The sequence below is a fragment of the Chironomus tepperi genome, unplaced genomic scaffold (assembly GCF_022539635.2).
Source record: "Chironomus tepperi strain 1889 unplaced genomic scaffold, CSIRO-AGI_Ctep_v1 contig_58, whole genome shotgun sequence".
In the NCBI taxonomy this organism is placed as follows: Eukaryota; Metazoa; Arthropoda; class Insecta; order Diptera; family Chironomidae; genus Chironomus; species Chironomus tepperi.
In genome coordinates this window covers 1767369-1781465 of record NW_027226180.1, presented here as the reverse complement: position 1 = coordinate 1781465, position 14097 = coordinate 1767369, and the positions used below count along the sequence as shown (strand labels likewise).

At 33.6% G+C, this 14097-nt stretch overlaps 3 protein-coding genes and 1 long non-coding RNA gene across 11 annotated transcripts; 2 read left to right on the top strand and 2 right to left on the bottom strand.

Annotated features, from left to right (window-relative positions):
- Nucleotides 1-703: 703 nt before the first annotated feature.
- Nucleotides 704-3710, bottom strand: LOC139100291 (zinc finger CCCH domain-containing protein 11B-like). Of its 2 annotated transcripts, XM_070652920.1 has the most exons (4): nucleotides 3544-3710; nucleotides 3154-3458; nucleotides 1389-1488; nucleotides 704-1263 (listed from the first exon to the last, which is right to left on the bottom strand). In XM_070652920.1, the coding sequence occupies exons 2-4, from the start codon at nucleotides 3231-3233 to the stop codon at nucleotides 1081-1083; spliced, it is 363 nt and encodes a 120-aa protein (XP_070509021.1). In that variant the 5' UTR covers nucleotides 3234-3458; nucleotides 3544-3710; the 3' UTR covers nucleotides 704-1080. The 2 variants fall into 2 exon arrangements, with proteins under 2 accessions (XP_070509021.1, XP_070509020.1); XM_070652919.1 differs by having other exon boundaries at nucleotides 3154-3710.
- Nucleotides 3711-3883: 173 nt separating this feature from the next.
- Nucleotides 3884-8325, top strand: LOC139100298 (uncharacterized). Of its 4 annotated transcripts, none has more exons than XR_011545423.1 (3): nucleotides 3884-5369; nucleotides 6952-7117; nucleotides 7586-8325. It is a non-coding gene; the product is annotated as an uncharacterized lncRNA (long non-coding RNA). The 4 variants fall into 4 exon arrangements; XR_011545422.1 differs by having other exon boundaries at nucleotides 6974-7117; nucleotides 7586-8324; XR_011545424.1 differs by having other exon boundaries at nucleotides 6983-7117; nucleotides 7586-8323.
- LOC139100257 (leucine-rich repeat-containing protein 15-like) lies at nucleotides 8219-12012 on the bottom strand. Of its 4 annotated transcripts, none has more exons than XM_070652880.1 (2): nucleotides 11888-12012; nucleotides 8219-10809 (listed from the first exon to the last, which is right to left on the bottom strand). In XM_070652880.1, exons 1-2 carry the CDS (start codon nucleotides 11960-11962, stop codon nucleotides 9523-9525), a joined length of 1362 nt encoding a protein of 453 aa, XP_070508981.1. In that variant the 5' UTR covers nucleotides 11963-12012; the 3' UTR covers nucleotides 8219-9522. The 4 variants fall into 4 exon arrangements, with proteins under 4 accessions (XP_070508981.1, XP_070508983.1, XP_070508984.1 ...); XM_070652882.1 differs by lacking the exon at nucleotides 11888-12012 and adding an exon at nucleotides 11488-11759; XM_070652883.1 differs by lacking the exon at nucleotides 11888-12012 and adding an exon at nucleotides 11379-11394.
- LOC139100259 (zinc finger protein OZF-like) lies at nucleotides 11932-14096 on the top strand. The gene is made up of 5 exons (XM_070652886.1): nucleotides 11932-12172; nucleotides 12662-13245; nucleotides 13307-13688; nucleotides 13795-13887; nucleotides 13954-14096. The coding sequence occupies exons 1-5, from the start codon at nucleotides 12050-12052 to the stop codon at nucleotides 14047-14049; spliced, it is 1278 nt and encodes a 425-aa protein (XP_070508987.1). The 5' UTR covers nucleotides 11932-12049; the 3' UTR covers nucleotides 14050-14096.
- Nucleotide 14097: the final 1 nt, after the last annotated feature.

Here is a 14097-nt window from a genome sequence, read left to right as displayed (position 1 = left end):
GTTGAAATTGTTGTTTGAATTTGGTCATCTTGGGGAAAACATTGTCATCTCGGAAGTTGAAATCGGTCATCTAGGTAAACTGAAAATTGATCATCTTGGAAGCTAATAATTAACCATCTTGGAATGCTAAAATTAGTCATCTTGCACGAAAAAAATTTGTCATCTTGGAAGCTAAAAATCGGTAATCTTAGACGATGAAAATTGATCATCTTTGAATCTAAAATTGGTCATCTTGGAAGCTAAAAATTGATCATCTTGAAAGCTGAAAATTAGTCATATTGGAAGCTTAAAATTGGTCATCTTGGAAGCTGAAAATTGGTCAACTTGGAAGCTGAAAATTGGTCATCTCGGAACAAAAAATCGGTCATCTCGGCACATAATCCTGAAATCTTCAAAAAAATTCACAAAAAACACAAATTTCACTTCGTTTTTTTTTTCTCTCATGTTTTTGTTTTTCTTCAATAATAAATGCTCATCCTTTATACTTTTTTCTTTATTTTAGAAATGTAAGAAAATTTGAAGTGCAAGTAAATGAAGTAAAATTTTTCATAATTATTATTATTTTTTTTTTACCATATATATTCCATTCATTCAAGAAAAAATTTCATTATATATTTTTTTTTTGTTTTTTTTTTTATCGTCTACAAATTTTTTTTTGTTTTTCTCTCAGTGTATAATGATTCTCAATAATAAAAAATTTGAGTAAAAATTACATAACAAAAAAAATTATTTTATTTTTTTATTTTTAATAAAGGTCAACAAAAAAGAGGGGGATTTTCGTATTTTTTTTTTTTTGTGATGCATACATTAGTACAATTAACAAAAAATTAATTAAATTAAAAAAATTGGGAAAAAAAAAGATAAAAAAAAAAATTATTATTTTTGTTCTAAGCTCAAAAAGCGCGCTAAGTGAGAAAAGTACGCTCACTAGAAAAGTTCGCGCCAATTATTAAAAATTTTCCTTACTTCCATCCAAAAAAAAAAATAAATCATGCGAAAGCAGAAGTTGAAAATAAATTATAAAAAAAAAGATTAACTCCCATTCTTCCGCGTGGAAGTTCAGAGAACACAAAGATGTAATTACAAGATTCTTGGAACTAAAATGAGACCGCCTGGTGCACCAATCGGCAATTGAAGGAGTCCTTGGCTATTGCTGCCACCAGCACCGGTACGACGTGGTAAACGATGCTGAAATACGCAATGTGGCTTCATACAACCTTGCGGTTGATCTTCCCAGTAACATTTTGTCTGTGAGCGGGGTTTCTACAATAATTAAGTCACAATTAATAAGGCACAATAATTAATTTATTCAAAGGAGGTTAAGCTCATCTCAAGAGACACAGCCAAACCTTCTCAAAATGTCAAGCATAAATGGAAGTAGAACAAACCTGTATTTTCATGTGACGCATGGTGCACTGGCGATTGAAGCACTTATTTTCGAGCCACAATTTGCAAACTTCTTCATGACCGAGGCAACTCGGTTCGTGTCTGAAAAAAGGAATAAGAATGTGTTTTAAAGATGAGGATATATGGGATGTAGCTACAAAGGAGGTCAATGACCAACAAATTGTCAATTATTGAAGGATATTTAGATATCAACGTCTGATAAGGGAATGAGGAACAATTTGAGATAAATGATTATATCGATGGACTAAATAACTGGAATGTAGGCAAAGAGCATGCCTATAAGAGCAGGAGAAGCTGAGAGCAACGCACAATCATGGCTTATCTAGTTTAATCAACATGAACAAGCTCATTGCCGGTTGCATTTCCTACATTTTAGAGGAATTTATGGACAAGTCCAACTTTAAATCCTTATTTAAGACACTCAGTAATGACCCAGTATCAAAAAAAATGTCCAACATCCCTAACTGCAGACATCTTTTCTTATCTAAACTATCACATGGAACAAAAATTCGGCAATTCAACCTTCAATGTCACTTGAGTTTCTTCGAAGTCTTTATCTTCTTATGATTGATACAATTTATCAGAAAAGAACTAAATCTTAATGCTTCACGCACTTTGAAATGAAAAATATATGAAACCATTGATCCAACTTGATCCCAAACGACTCAAGGACCAATTTAGAGCAAAAAGTCTTGATCAAAGTATTGAAGTAAAGTCCTACAAAAATATTCCAAAACCAGTGATTTTACTGAATCTGACTCAAGACTCTAAAGCAGTGGTTTGCAGCTTGTTTGTTGCAGCGCACTAGTTGTCAAAAATTCTTTAAAAGATCATGAACCTTGAATCATGTGCGGTTTTGGTCCAGGCTATCTCAGAGCATGGACTGAGAACATTGATTATACGCTTTTGTTACGCCCTGAGACTAGCTGACTAGCTGACAACTTAGAAGTGACTCTCAATGGATATTAATCTATCATCATAACTATTATCATTACGTGTGATACAGCCAGCAATAGATTCAGATGGAAAGCATTTTGTAGCAACCAATGCTCCAAATCGGAGCATAGTTCCAGTAAGTAAGTAAGTAAAACTAAGATGTATCCTAATTATTATCGTAATTCTCTAATTAGATAATTGGAGCAAAAGTCCATACAGGATCAAACATTCATCAATAAATAGTAAAATTTCACTAATTTATGTATGAATAATGAAGAAGGGATTCAATGTTATGAGAAGCACTACAAGAAGATATAGAGTAAGGAACATTGTTATCCTGAACATTAATACAATGCATATGCGGCACATTTTGTATGAAAATATTGAAAAAAAAAATGAAATTTTGCTTTTCAGATCTGAAAGATCCAGAGCATCACATTATATGAGTGTCAGGACTAGTGACAGCTTAACTAGCAAGGTTCGACACTGATCCAGAGTTTAAAATGAGTGACCGGATCTGGAAAAATCCGAAATAGTGAAAAATCACACATAATTGTTTGAAAAATCGTGAAAATGAGGAATTTTCACAATTATTGATTGAGTGTCTAATCATCAAGTCCATATGGCCACTTCCTCTAATCAATCTACATCTAACTACAAAGCACATTGTTGTGACTTTATCTCACAAATCAATTAAAATGCACGAACAAAAAAAATTCTCAATTTGAACCTAAAATTTAAAAATTTTTTTCACCTAAAATGAATAAAAAATGCCAGCAAAAAAGTTATTCCTTAAATATAAATCCTCACCTGTATGAACATGAGCTGCCTTTCTTGCATGTCGAATAGTAGAAGAAGTAGCAATCTTGAAGATTCTTAGGAACTTCCATTTCCTGGTCGGTAATTTTTAATTCAGCCACTTTTTACGACAAATTTTTTTCACACTCCAGAAAAAAATTAAATTAAATTTTTTTTTTTTAAATTTGGTAAAAAACCCAAAAAAAAATTACAAAAATTTTTTACTATGTGGAGATTTTTTTTTTTGTTTTTTCTTCTTTTTATTTTATTTTTTTTTTTATTCGTGCCTGTTTTTTTTATATTTTTTTTACATGTTTCTGAATTTTTTTTTTCGACGAGGAAAAGAAAAAAAAAATTTTTTTTTTCAACTTTTCAAATCAATTTTTTTATTTTATTTTGGACCTGCTTTTCACTGCATTTGACTTGACGTGTAGACGACACCCAACCCTGACACCATACAACTAATATCCCATAAAAATGAAATAAAATGAAAAAATTTTTCAAACTTTTTTTTTTTTATCCCACGAAAAATAAAATCTGTGGGAAGGAAATGAAAAATTGGGTTAAAGATGTTGAAATGTTTTCTTTTTTGGAGTTAATTGAGGAACGGTATAAATGTTGATGATATATTCAACTCATGGGGTCGACTGTCGACTGGTGACTTTTGATTGGATTTATTTGAATTTTAACGGAATTTTTGGGTTGTGCTGTTTTATTTGCGATTTTATTTCTGAATAGATTGTATGCATTGTGGTCAATTGATGCTTAAGCACTTGAAAGCAGAGATCGAAAATCGAGCAGGCTTGTCAAATCGAGCTAATCCGAGCTAATCAGAGCAAATCCGAGCTAATCAGAGCAAATCCGAGCAAATCCGAGCTAATTAGAGCAAATCCGAGCTAATCAGAGCAAATTCGAGCTAATCAGAGCAAATTTGAGCAAATCCGAGCTAATCAGAGCAAATCCGAGCAAATCCGAGCTAATCCGAGCTAATTCGAGCTAATCAGAGCAAAATCGAGCAAATCCGAGCTAATCAGAGCTAATCCGATCTAATCAGAGCAAATCCGAGCAAATCCGTGCAAATCCGAGCAAATCCGAGCTAATCCAAGCTAATCAGAGCAAATCCGAGCTAATTCGAGCTAATCAGAGCAAATACGAGTAAATCAGAGCAAATCCGAGCAAATCCGAGCTAATCAGAGCAAATCCGAGCTAATCCGAACTAATCAGAGCAAATCCGAGCTAATCAGAGCAAATTCGAGCAAATCCGAGCGAACCGAGCAACTGAGTAAACCAAGGAACCGAGAAGAGCCGAGAAGAATCGAGAACAACCGAGCAAACCGCAACTTTATACTTCCCTAATCACGAATGAGTCATTCACAATTGTTTACTGAATTTACAATTCACTGGAATCGTCACAATTTGTAATGTAATATGCCTTACGGTGGGTGGATCAAACAGATCATTATGATAAGTGACACATATTTAAAATTGAATAATCGGCCCAAAATGCACATTTTGTTACTTTTTATATTACGGAGAGTATATCTCACATGAGATTTTGTGATTTTATGATTTATTGTGTACATGTGATGTAAAAAATGAGAGAATTTTGAATATTTTTGATAAGAAAATAATAACAAAAAAAAAGTCTCAGAGACTTAGTTCCTCTGATAATGTTGTAGCGTATAGACATACTAAATTATATTCAGAATGAGATTATCGTCTCTACTTGCAATTCTGATCCTCACTGTCACCTCAACAAGCTCCAAAACCTTCTTCTGTACCTTCACGGATGGACCATACTACTCAATTGTCGGAAATCCATATCAATGTAAAGTCGAAAATACAACAAAAATAGTCAATGAATATCATGTTATTAGTGACGTAAATGGACGGCAATCATATTCACATAGTGAGGTTCAAATGTTGTGGGTGACTGGGACACCCTTCCATTATATACCATTTGGTATTGGCAAGTTCTTTGACAATCTTGAAGCCATTTGGATCAGATATGCTGGGCTTAAGAAGTTGGAGTATGAGAAGATGAAGCAGTTTCCGGAATTGAGGTTAGGATTTTGAAATTTTGTGGGGTTTGTCCAAAAATGCAGGTTTGAGGAACTAAGAGGTACAGTCGAAATTTGCAAGCTTGATGACAGCCTATACCTGCAGTTCCTGGTCGATACCCTAATTTTTTTTGAATTTTTACTCCATTTTTTCCCTCAATTTTTAAGGTACAGTAGCGCTCAAAATGATAAGGACAGTACAATATTATTTACATTTTGTATGATTATGACTCTTCTACTTATCCAAATGAGCTGAAATTTGGAACAGTTGTAGAGTTTCCAATGTTCTGTTATATGGTTCTAACAAAATATACTATAATTAAGAATTTTTGAAATAACCGTTAAAAAACCAAAATGGCTGCCGCTCAAAATGATAAGGACACTTGTTTATGATAAAAATTTATTTAATTTAGCAATGTTAATGAACTTTTTTGAAATAAAACTTAAAGTTTGTTGGATAATCTTTAATTTAATGTATGATTTATGCTTCTATCAATGAGATTTATTGTCTAATTTTAATTTTTTAAACACATGAAAATTTCCACATATTTTGATAAAATTCCTTGCAAATATTGTTTAATAAATTACAATAACTATTCAAAATCATAAATTAACCAATTATCTACTAGTTCACATCCATTTATGTGTGACACAGTTAATTAAAGTGAATATTTTTTGAAAAAAATTGTTTTCTGTAAGTAAAATTTTTTGAATCATTGAACAAAAATGGAAATTTTTTAACTAAATATTCCGATTACAATGCTGAAATTAGTTTATACTTCTTTAATTTTGATTATACTTCAACATATATTCAGCTTTGGAACTGTCAATAAATAATTATGTGAAAAATCAATCGATTGGTATGACCATCTAAAGATAAAAATTTACGTAGAAATTTTTTTTTGTAAAAATATTAATTCTAATGCTGGAGGCGCAAAATTTAAAGCATAATATGATTAAAAATGTCAAATTTAAGTCATTTATGCCAAAACTTTGCATCTAAAAAACGTATTTTGATAATTTTCAAAAAATTCCTATCTGCAATATTCAATGGCCTTGATTTACAGGACAAAATCGATTGATTTGTTACTTAATTATTTATTGACAGTTCCAAAGCTGAATATATGTTGAAGTATAATCAAAATTAAAGAAGTATAAACTAATTTCAGCATTGTAATCGGAATATTTAGTTAAAAAATTTCCATTTTTGTTCAATGATTCAAAAAATTTTACTTACAGAAAACAATTTTTTTCAAAAATATTCACTTTAATTAACTGTGTCACACATAAATGGATGTGAACTAGTAGATAATTGGTTAATTTATGATTTTGAATAGTTATTGTAATTTATTAAACAATATTTGCAAGGAATTTTATCAAAATATGTGGAAATTTTCATGTGTTTAAAAAATTAAAATTAGACAATAAATCTCATTGATAGAAGCATAAATCATACATTAAATTAAAGATTATCAACAAACTTTAAGTTTTATTTCAAAAAAGTTCATTAACATTGCTAAATTAAATAAATTTTTATCATAAACAAGTGTCCTTATCATTTTGAGCGGCAGCCATTTTGGTTTTTTAACGGTTATTTCAAAAATACTTAATTATAGTATATTTTGTTAGAACCATATAGCAGGACATTGAAAACTCTACGACTATTCCAAATTTCAACTCATTTGGATAAGTAGAAGAGTCATAATCATACAAAATGTAAATAATATTGTACTGTCCTTATCATTTTGAGCGCTACTGTATCTGTACCTAAGGTACAACAGCATCAGTGTCCTCAAACCAGATGTGTTGAAAGGAAACCCAAAATTGGAATGTAGATGGGGAAATATTTCTGGCATTTACTAAGCTGCAGAATTTGAATTTTAAGAAGAATTACTGCATTGATCAGCAGCATAATAGTAAGTTATGGACTTATGGGTGCATGAGATTCAATTCTTGGGTGTTGGTTTGGATTAAAGGGTTTTCAGGCTTGACTAGAGGTGTATTTAGAGGAGGGAAAGGGAAGAAGGAGGTGTTAGGGTGTTGAGGATACACTATACTTCCTCCATTTTGGACTTATGGCTTATAAATGCTCATTCTTACTTACTTTTTGGAACCATGCATCGACTTGGAGCCAAGGTTGCTACAAAATGCTTTCCAGCTGGACTCTATTGCTGGTTGGCTCATTGGGAGCCATTTTCCAAGGGACATCTTGGACCTAGGATGCAGAACTGATCAAAATGACAAAAAAACGACCAAAAACGCTCAAAATTTACATCAATCTGATTGATCAGTTCTACATCCATTGTTTAACTCCATCCCCCTCTCTGCAACCCTTCATACACCCTAATTGACACTTACATGATGCCTATATCAATTTTTTCCAGTTCATCACGGCCGCTTCATCTCCCACGACACATTACTCCACGTTAAGTACGAAATCGACATGAATTGTCACCTGCCACATGAAATCTATTGCAGCTTATACAACATGAGTCATCAAGGTGATGAATACTTTACTTGTAGCAGCAAAGGAACCGCAGTAAACCACAATAACGTGACAATCTCAAGAGTCCTGCATAACAAGAATGTGACTGACTTTAAGGACATCCATGGACTGTCGATTCACAATCAAAATTTTACAAATTTTCCAACAAATTTGCACACATTTTTTCCAAACTTGATGGCTATTCAGATTATAAATTGTGGATTAAGGAACTTGACATTTGATGATGTGAAGCACTATCCAAATTTAAAGTCACTGTGGCTGCCACTGAATCACATTGAGTCACTGGAAAGTGAAATTTTCAGTCAAAATCTCAAACTGGAAAAGCTGACTTTTTATGGCAATAACTTGAAGCTGATTGACTCGAATGTTTTGCAGCCATTGAAATTGCTGAAATTTGCAAGTTTTCAGAAGAATTCATGTATTGATATGGTTGCGAAAGATGATGAGGAGATGGATGTATTGAGGGGTAGAATCGCTTGGTTTTGTGCAGGAAAATAAAGGAACTTTGAAGTGTATTTTTTGAAATTTTTATTAGATAAATTTGAGTATAAAATTGAAAAAATTGACAATTGTAATTACTTTAATTATCCTGAACAGCACAAGTCGGATGATTGATCCAAAATGTCGGATAAAAGGGTCATGATGGTTTGGTGCTGGATTTCAATCGAATCTCAAATCCGGATGCAAATTGAATCTAGCAGAAAATCAGAGTGAAGTCGACTTGGGAACCGGATTTTGGATTGATCGACCGATTTGTGCTATTTGGGTATATATGAAGGTAGTAACAGAAGCAAGGGTGTGAAAATAAGGAGACCGATCATTTACAACAACATGCCCCTAGGCAGGAGGTTGCGTTACGTGATAAGTGAACGGTTCCTAATCAAAGTATTCAAAAATCATCAAATTTGATCCAAAAATTATCAAAAATGACTAAAAATGATTAAAAATTGCCAAAAATTGAACAAAATTGATCAAAGTCTATCAAAATATGACTAATCAGTTGCACACCCTTAAACTAATTTCAAATTAATTTCATAATTCCCCAAAAATCTTCATTTACTCCCTTGTAGATGTGAACGATCCCATTCTGTCATCACTGCACCGCCCTGAGCTGTCTTAACTCTCTTGTTTTGACTCTGCTGACTACTTTGATATCTTGTTTGCTTTTTACGTTCATACTGACTCTGTTCCGATCTATAACCTTGTGAATATTGATAGTCTGTTCTCGAAAGTTGTGAACGACGATCTAGATAGACTGAAGATGAAGGATCAGCATCTTCTGAATTTTCGGCATTCGGGTTTTGAGTTCTTTGTTGATTTATTTGAGGTTGTTGACCGTAGTTTTGTGGATCTTGAGTTTGAGGATTATCAATTGGAGTATATTGTGTATATTTCACATTTTTTTGAGGCTTTGTGGTTTGTGATCCTTTAATTTGAGGTCTTTGAGTCTGTGAGCTTTTACCTCGTGGTTTGGGTGTCTGGTGGTCATTGATAAGTGGATTTTTGGTGTTCGGGTCGTTAATTTGAGGATTTTGAGTTAATGGACCATTAATATCAGGATTTGAAGACTGAGGATCATGACTTCGTGAATCTTGAATCTGAGGATCACGATTATGTGGATTTTGAGCCTGAAACTTACGGTTGTGTGGATCTTGAATCTGAGAATCACGATTGTGTGGCTCTTGAGGCAGTTGATCATTAATTCCAAGTTTTTGAGTTTGTCTATCATCTGAATGGGTCTGTTGAGGCTGCAAGACATTAGATTGATGCTTTGTAGTTTCAGGATCAAGTATTTGGGGCTTTGTTGCATGTTCATTATGGATTTGAGGCTTTTGAGTAACAGAGACTATTTTGTGGCTTTATGGGTTGTGAACCTTCAATTTTTGGATCTTTGGGTTGTGGACCTTCAATAACCGTACCATTGCCCTTAGTACCAGCAATTGTCTGATCTTGATTCCTTGTATCAACAACTGGATCTTTTGTAATATCAACAATTGGCTTCTGAGTTGGTGTAGGGTAAAGCTGTCGATAATTCTCATAGCAAACGGCCATCAATTCAGTAAAATTGCGCTTCCTCAAGATTCTGTCATTAAAGCAGACATTTCCAGTCAAATCAAAATCCTCACAAGCTGCAAACTTCTCATCAACAGCTTCAACTAAATTAGACACCAAGCCGAGCTTCTTCATTGTGTCGACATTCTCAAATGCTTTAGCTCGAATGACTCGAATCTGATTGTTATTAAGCCACAGCCACTGAAGGCTCCTCAAAGGTGAAAAGACCAAGTCAGGCAAATCATCAATTTCATTAAATTCTAAATCCAAAATTCTCAATTTTTCCAATCCTTTGAAGCTGCTTTGATGCAAGTTCCGGATGGCATTGTTATGGATGTACATCTTTTCGAGTTTATTTAGGTTCACAAAGGTTTTCTGCGGTAAGTTTCGAATTTGATTGTGCTGAAGATTTAATAAAGTCAAGTCGTGCATGTTTTGGAACCAAGCTGGATTCAAGTGTTTAATTTGATTCTTCTCAAGCTTCAATTCCTGCAGACTGATCAATGACTTGAATGTTTTTGGTGGAAATGTCAAAATTTTATTTTCAGACAAGTCCAAAAAAGTCAAAAATGCTTGATTTGGCAGTAAATTTTCAGGCAATGTCACTAAATTATTCTTTTCAAGCTTTAAAGATGTCAATTTCGTATTTTTGCTGATCAAATTTTCAGGAATTTTATCCAATTGATTTTTCCATAAAGACACTTCCCTCAGCTGCTCACAGTCAATGAACGAATCTTCCTTAACTACCTGAATATTGGCACTTCCAAGTTTAATTCGCTCAAGATTTTTGAATGTTTCACACAATGGAAAACTGATGTTGCTTAGAATTAGGTTTGATTTGATTTTATAGAAGACTTCTGTTACATTGTCGTTGTTGAAGCCATCGAGGTGCTGTTCATTTGATGTTTTGACTATTTCACAGCTGTAGCCTGGTGAGCCGACGACGTCGAAGGCGAATTTGCATTTTTGGGAGATGGCAGGTGATGTTAGGCAGATTAGGATGATGAAAATGATTGGTAAGTGCTGGTGGTTTGAATACATTGTTGAGTTCTGAAATGATGAAGACAATTTGTATTGAATGGGCAATATGTGTATGTATTAAGGATTGTAGGAATGATTGTAGACGAATGGCTGCTGTTGAAAGCTCAAATATCCTAAATTGACACAGAAATAGGCCAAAAATAGTCATCACAGGGCTTTTCCGTATTGCGGATAAACGTAATTGTACCTTACCGACATTAGCCTTATGACCTTATGACCCATATGGACATATTGAGAGTCATAAGCAGGCAAACAGCTACTAATTGGTTTACAAGAGTCATAAGTCACGTATTACATGCTGTCATATCCCAAATGGACAAAAAACCGTTTGAATTAGTCATGAATTAGACATTAACTAATTATAGCGAGTTTATGTCCACTGGGCTGTCAGACTTGAGTTTCTATAGTCTAATTGAGTCATGTAATACTTTTTTGCAACCTTAATACTCTCCGTACGTCCACAAAACATATCTTATTGTCCAATGACCTAATTTACATTTATTAATTCATAATAACAGTCAAAATTCAACACAATTTAGCTGTGCTTTAAAGCAATCTACACTCAAATACGATTTTACCTCCAAACAGGCATTTCACTAAAGTCAAATGTGATAACCTTTCGGGAAATCCCCAAAAAACTTATTAATACGTGAATATTATTCAATGGTAAAATTAATGAATATTTACCGGAAATTTGGATTTTTGGATACCAAACTGATGTTGAGGATTTAAAGCTGTAAAAGCCTTTTTTAGTTATTTTTGTGAATTTTGTAGATTTTGGAAGTGATTTTTAAATTCTTAAATATTGACACAATCACAGTCTGGAGCATAAAAGAACACTGATTGAGATTATTTTTATTCAAATTTATTAAGCACAAAGAGAGGAGAAATGCAGCTTAAAATTGAGGAATTTGAATCTTTAAAGGAATTTGGTTATTTCTAGTTGAATTTTAAGGAAGCCTCAAATTATCCAAAATGTGCAAAAGTTCCATCCAATCCACATTTATGATATAAAACAATTTTTATAAAATATTACAAAAAATCCTCCAAAAATAACGGTCAAAAAATATTCAAATATGTTTCTCACCCAATCCAACCTGAAGTTGCCTCCTTGTTTACTTTTGTACTTTCCAAAGTGTAAACAAGAATCAAAATAGAGCATAAATACGCTTTTTTTAAGTCCTTTTAAAAATTCACTTACAAGACAAGGGAAAAAATTCACTTGTGACCTTTCAGAAAACGCACGACAATGAATTCCTCGAATCGATTGTGTCGGATTTGTCTGATGCCAGAGGATACGGTGACTTTTCAGAGAATTTTGGATTCAACCAAAAGATTTGCATTGGATTTGTTTTATGTCACACAGATTAAGGTGAGATGTTGGGAATGGGTAGGTGGGGGATGGGGAGGTAGGGATGGAGTTGTGGATGATATTGGATGTTGTGGATTAATTGAAATGTTTTGAATGTTATGAGGATAATTTTGAGCTCTGGATTTGTGAAATTTGTGATAAAAAGACGAATTTGATGTGAAAATTTGAAAATTTTCAACGGTTTTTTGGACGATTTTGGAAGAATTTGCAACAATTTTGGAAATTTTGCACAAAATAGTGGCCTAATTTGGTGACATATTATCCAATTTGCGAGATTTTTGAATATTTAATGCAAATTTCATCAAAATACTTCAAAATTCAACAAAATTCTTGAAAAATTCATCGAAATTCGTCAATTTTTCATCAAAAATCTCAAATTTTTACCAAAAATCCACAAAATTCATTCAAAAATTCTCAAATTCCTATCAAAATCCACCCCAAAATCCCAAAAATCACCATAACTAACCAAATTTCCCCAAAAATTTCCAGGTCCTCGAGATCGACAAGACAGTTCCAGCCCTCATCTGTCCCCGTTGCACAATTGACCTCACATCCGCAGCCAGATTCAAGAAAATTTCCCTCGTCGCCGACGCATATTTCCACAAACTCCTTCAACCACATGAAGATCACTTCCTCAATCATGAATCCAACGACACCAAAGAACCCGAACAAATTGAAGAAATTCAACAAGTTGAAAATGTCGAGTCAAAAGACGAGGAAGTGGAAATTGAAGTTCTTGAAGAATATTTAGATGACATAATTGAATATGATGAATATGAGGAAGTTCCAGAGTCATTAAAAGATGAAAATACAACAGAAAATTACATTCTGATTCCATTAGAGTCAGATGATCCACAAGAGAAGCCAAAAGAGTCAGTCGATGTCAAAAAGAGGACAGTAACTGGAAGTAAGAACATCCACGAGTGCTTTTGTGGTGCTAAATTTGTGTCTGCACATCGACTGAGTAATCACATTAAAGTAAGACATACAGAGATTCCGGAGGAGGATAAGCTGACGTGCTTGACGTGTGGGAAGAAGTTTAAGATCCAAGAGTATCTGGAGCTGCACATTAGGTAGGCACCATGGTCAATTTTAGCTAAATTTTCAATTTTTAATCCAATTTTCCACTTCCAGGAACCAACACACCGACAATCCAATGAAGCATCGCCAAAAAGTTCCCTGTTCAATTTGCGGCAAAGTCCTCAAGTCCATCGTAGCCCTCAAAAATCACGAAGATAAGCACATCGCTGATTCCTTACCAGAAAGTGAAACTAAGAAATTTTCCTGTGACTTGTGCGGCATGAAGTTCCGCCTGAAATGTTATGTCTTTAATCACATGAATAATGTCCATCTGAGGAATAAGTATCCATGTGAATTTTGCGGTAAAGGATTCTATAAGAAGTACGAGAAGATGGAGCATGTGGTGAGAATGCATACAAATGACAGGCCAATAGCTTGTGAATTTGAGGGATGTGGAAAGACATTTGCAAGGCAGAAGAATTATAATATCCATAAGGTGAGTAGGTTGGAGTGTTGGAAGGGGATATGGCTGATTTGAGGATCCAACCAGGACATATATCCACAAATCTTACAAAAATACTTATTTTGACCTATTTTTTCAGAGAATCCATACAAATGAGCGGCCGTTCAGCTGTGAATATTGTGAAAAGACATTCATACACTTTATAGACAAGAAGCGACACGTAATGACTCATGTAAGTCACCAAACCTTATTTACCTTATTATCTAACATAAAATTTAACATAAATCATCCTTTACAGACTGGAGAGCGTCCATATCCATGTAAAACATGTCCAAAAGCATTCATGAGAAGAGCGGAACTCGAAGTTCATAGTCGATCACATTTTGGATACTAATGTTATGTCTTTATAGCTAGAAATAAAATTATTTAATTAAAAAAAAAG

Excerpts from the sequence above, each read along its gene's own strand:
- LOC139100291 (XM_070652919.1), bottom strand. The coding sequence starts at position 3,233 with ATGGAAGTTCCTAAGAATCTTCAAGATTGCTACTTCTTCTACTATTCG. Across the intron at positions 1,489-3,153 it reads GGCAGCTCATGTTCATACAG|ACACGAACCGAGTTGCCTCG; the intron begins GTGAGGATTTAT and ends TCCTTTTTTCAG. Across the intron at positions 1,264-1,388 it reads TGCGTCACATGAAAATACAG|AAACCCCGCTCACAGACAAA; the intron begins GTTTGTTCTACT and ends TAATTATTGTAG.
- LOC139100257 (XM_070652880.1), bottom strand. The coding sequence starts at position 11,962 with ATGCTCTATTTTGATTCTTGTTTACACTTTGGAAAGTACAAAAGTAAA. Across the intron at positions 10,810-11,887 it reads GCAACTTCAGGTTGGATTGG|AACTCAACAATGTATTCAAA; the intron begins GTGAGAAACATA and ends TCATCATTTCAG.
- LOC139100259 (XM_070652886.1), top strand. The coding sequence starts at position 12,050 with ATGAATTCCTCGAATCGATTGTGTCGGATTTGTCTGATGCCAGAGGAT. Across the intron at positions 13,246-13,306 it reads TATCTGGAGCTGCACATTAG|GAACCAACACACCGACAATC; the intron begins GTAGGCACCATG and ends TTCCACTTCCAG. Across the intron at positions 13,689-13,794 it reads AGAATTATAATATCCATAAG|AGAATCCATACAAATGAGCG; the intron begins GTGAGTAGGTTG and ends CTATTTTTTCAG.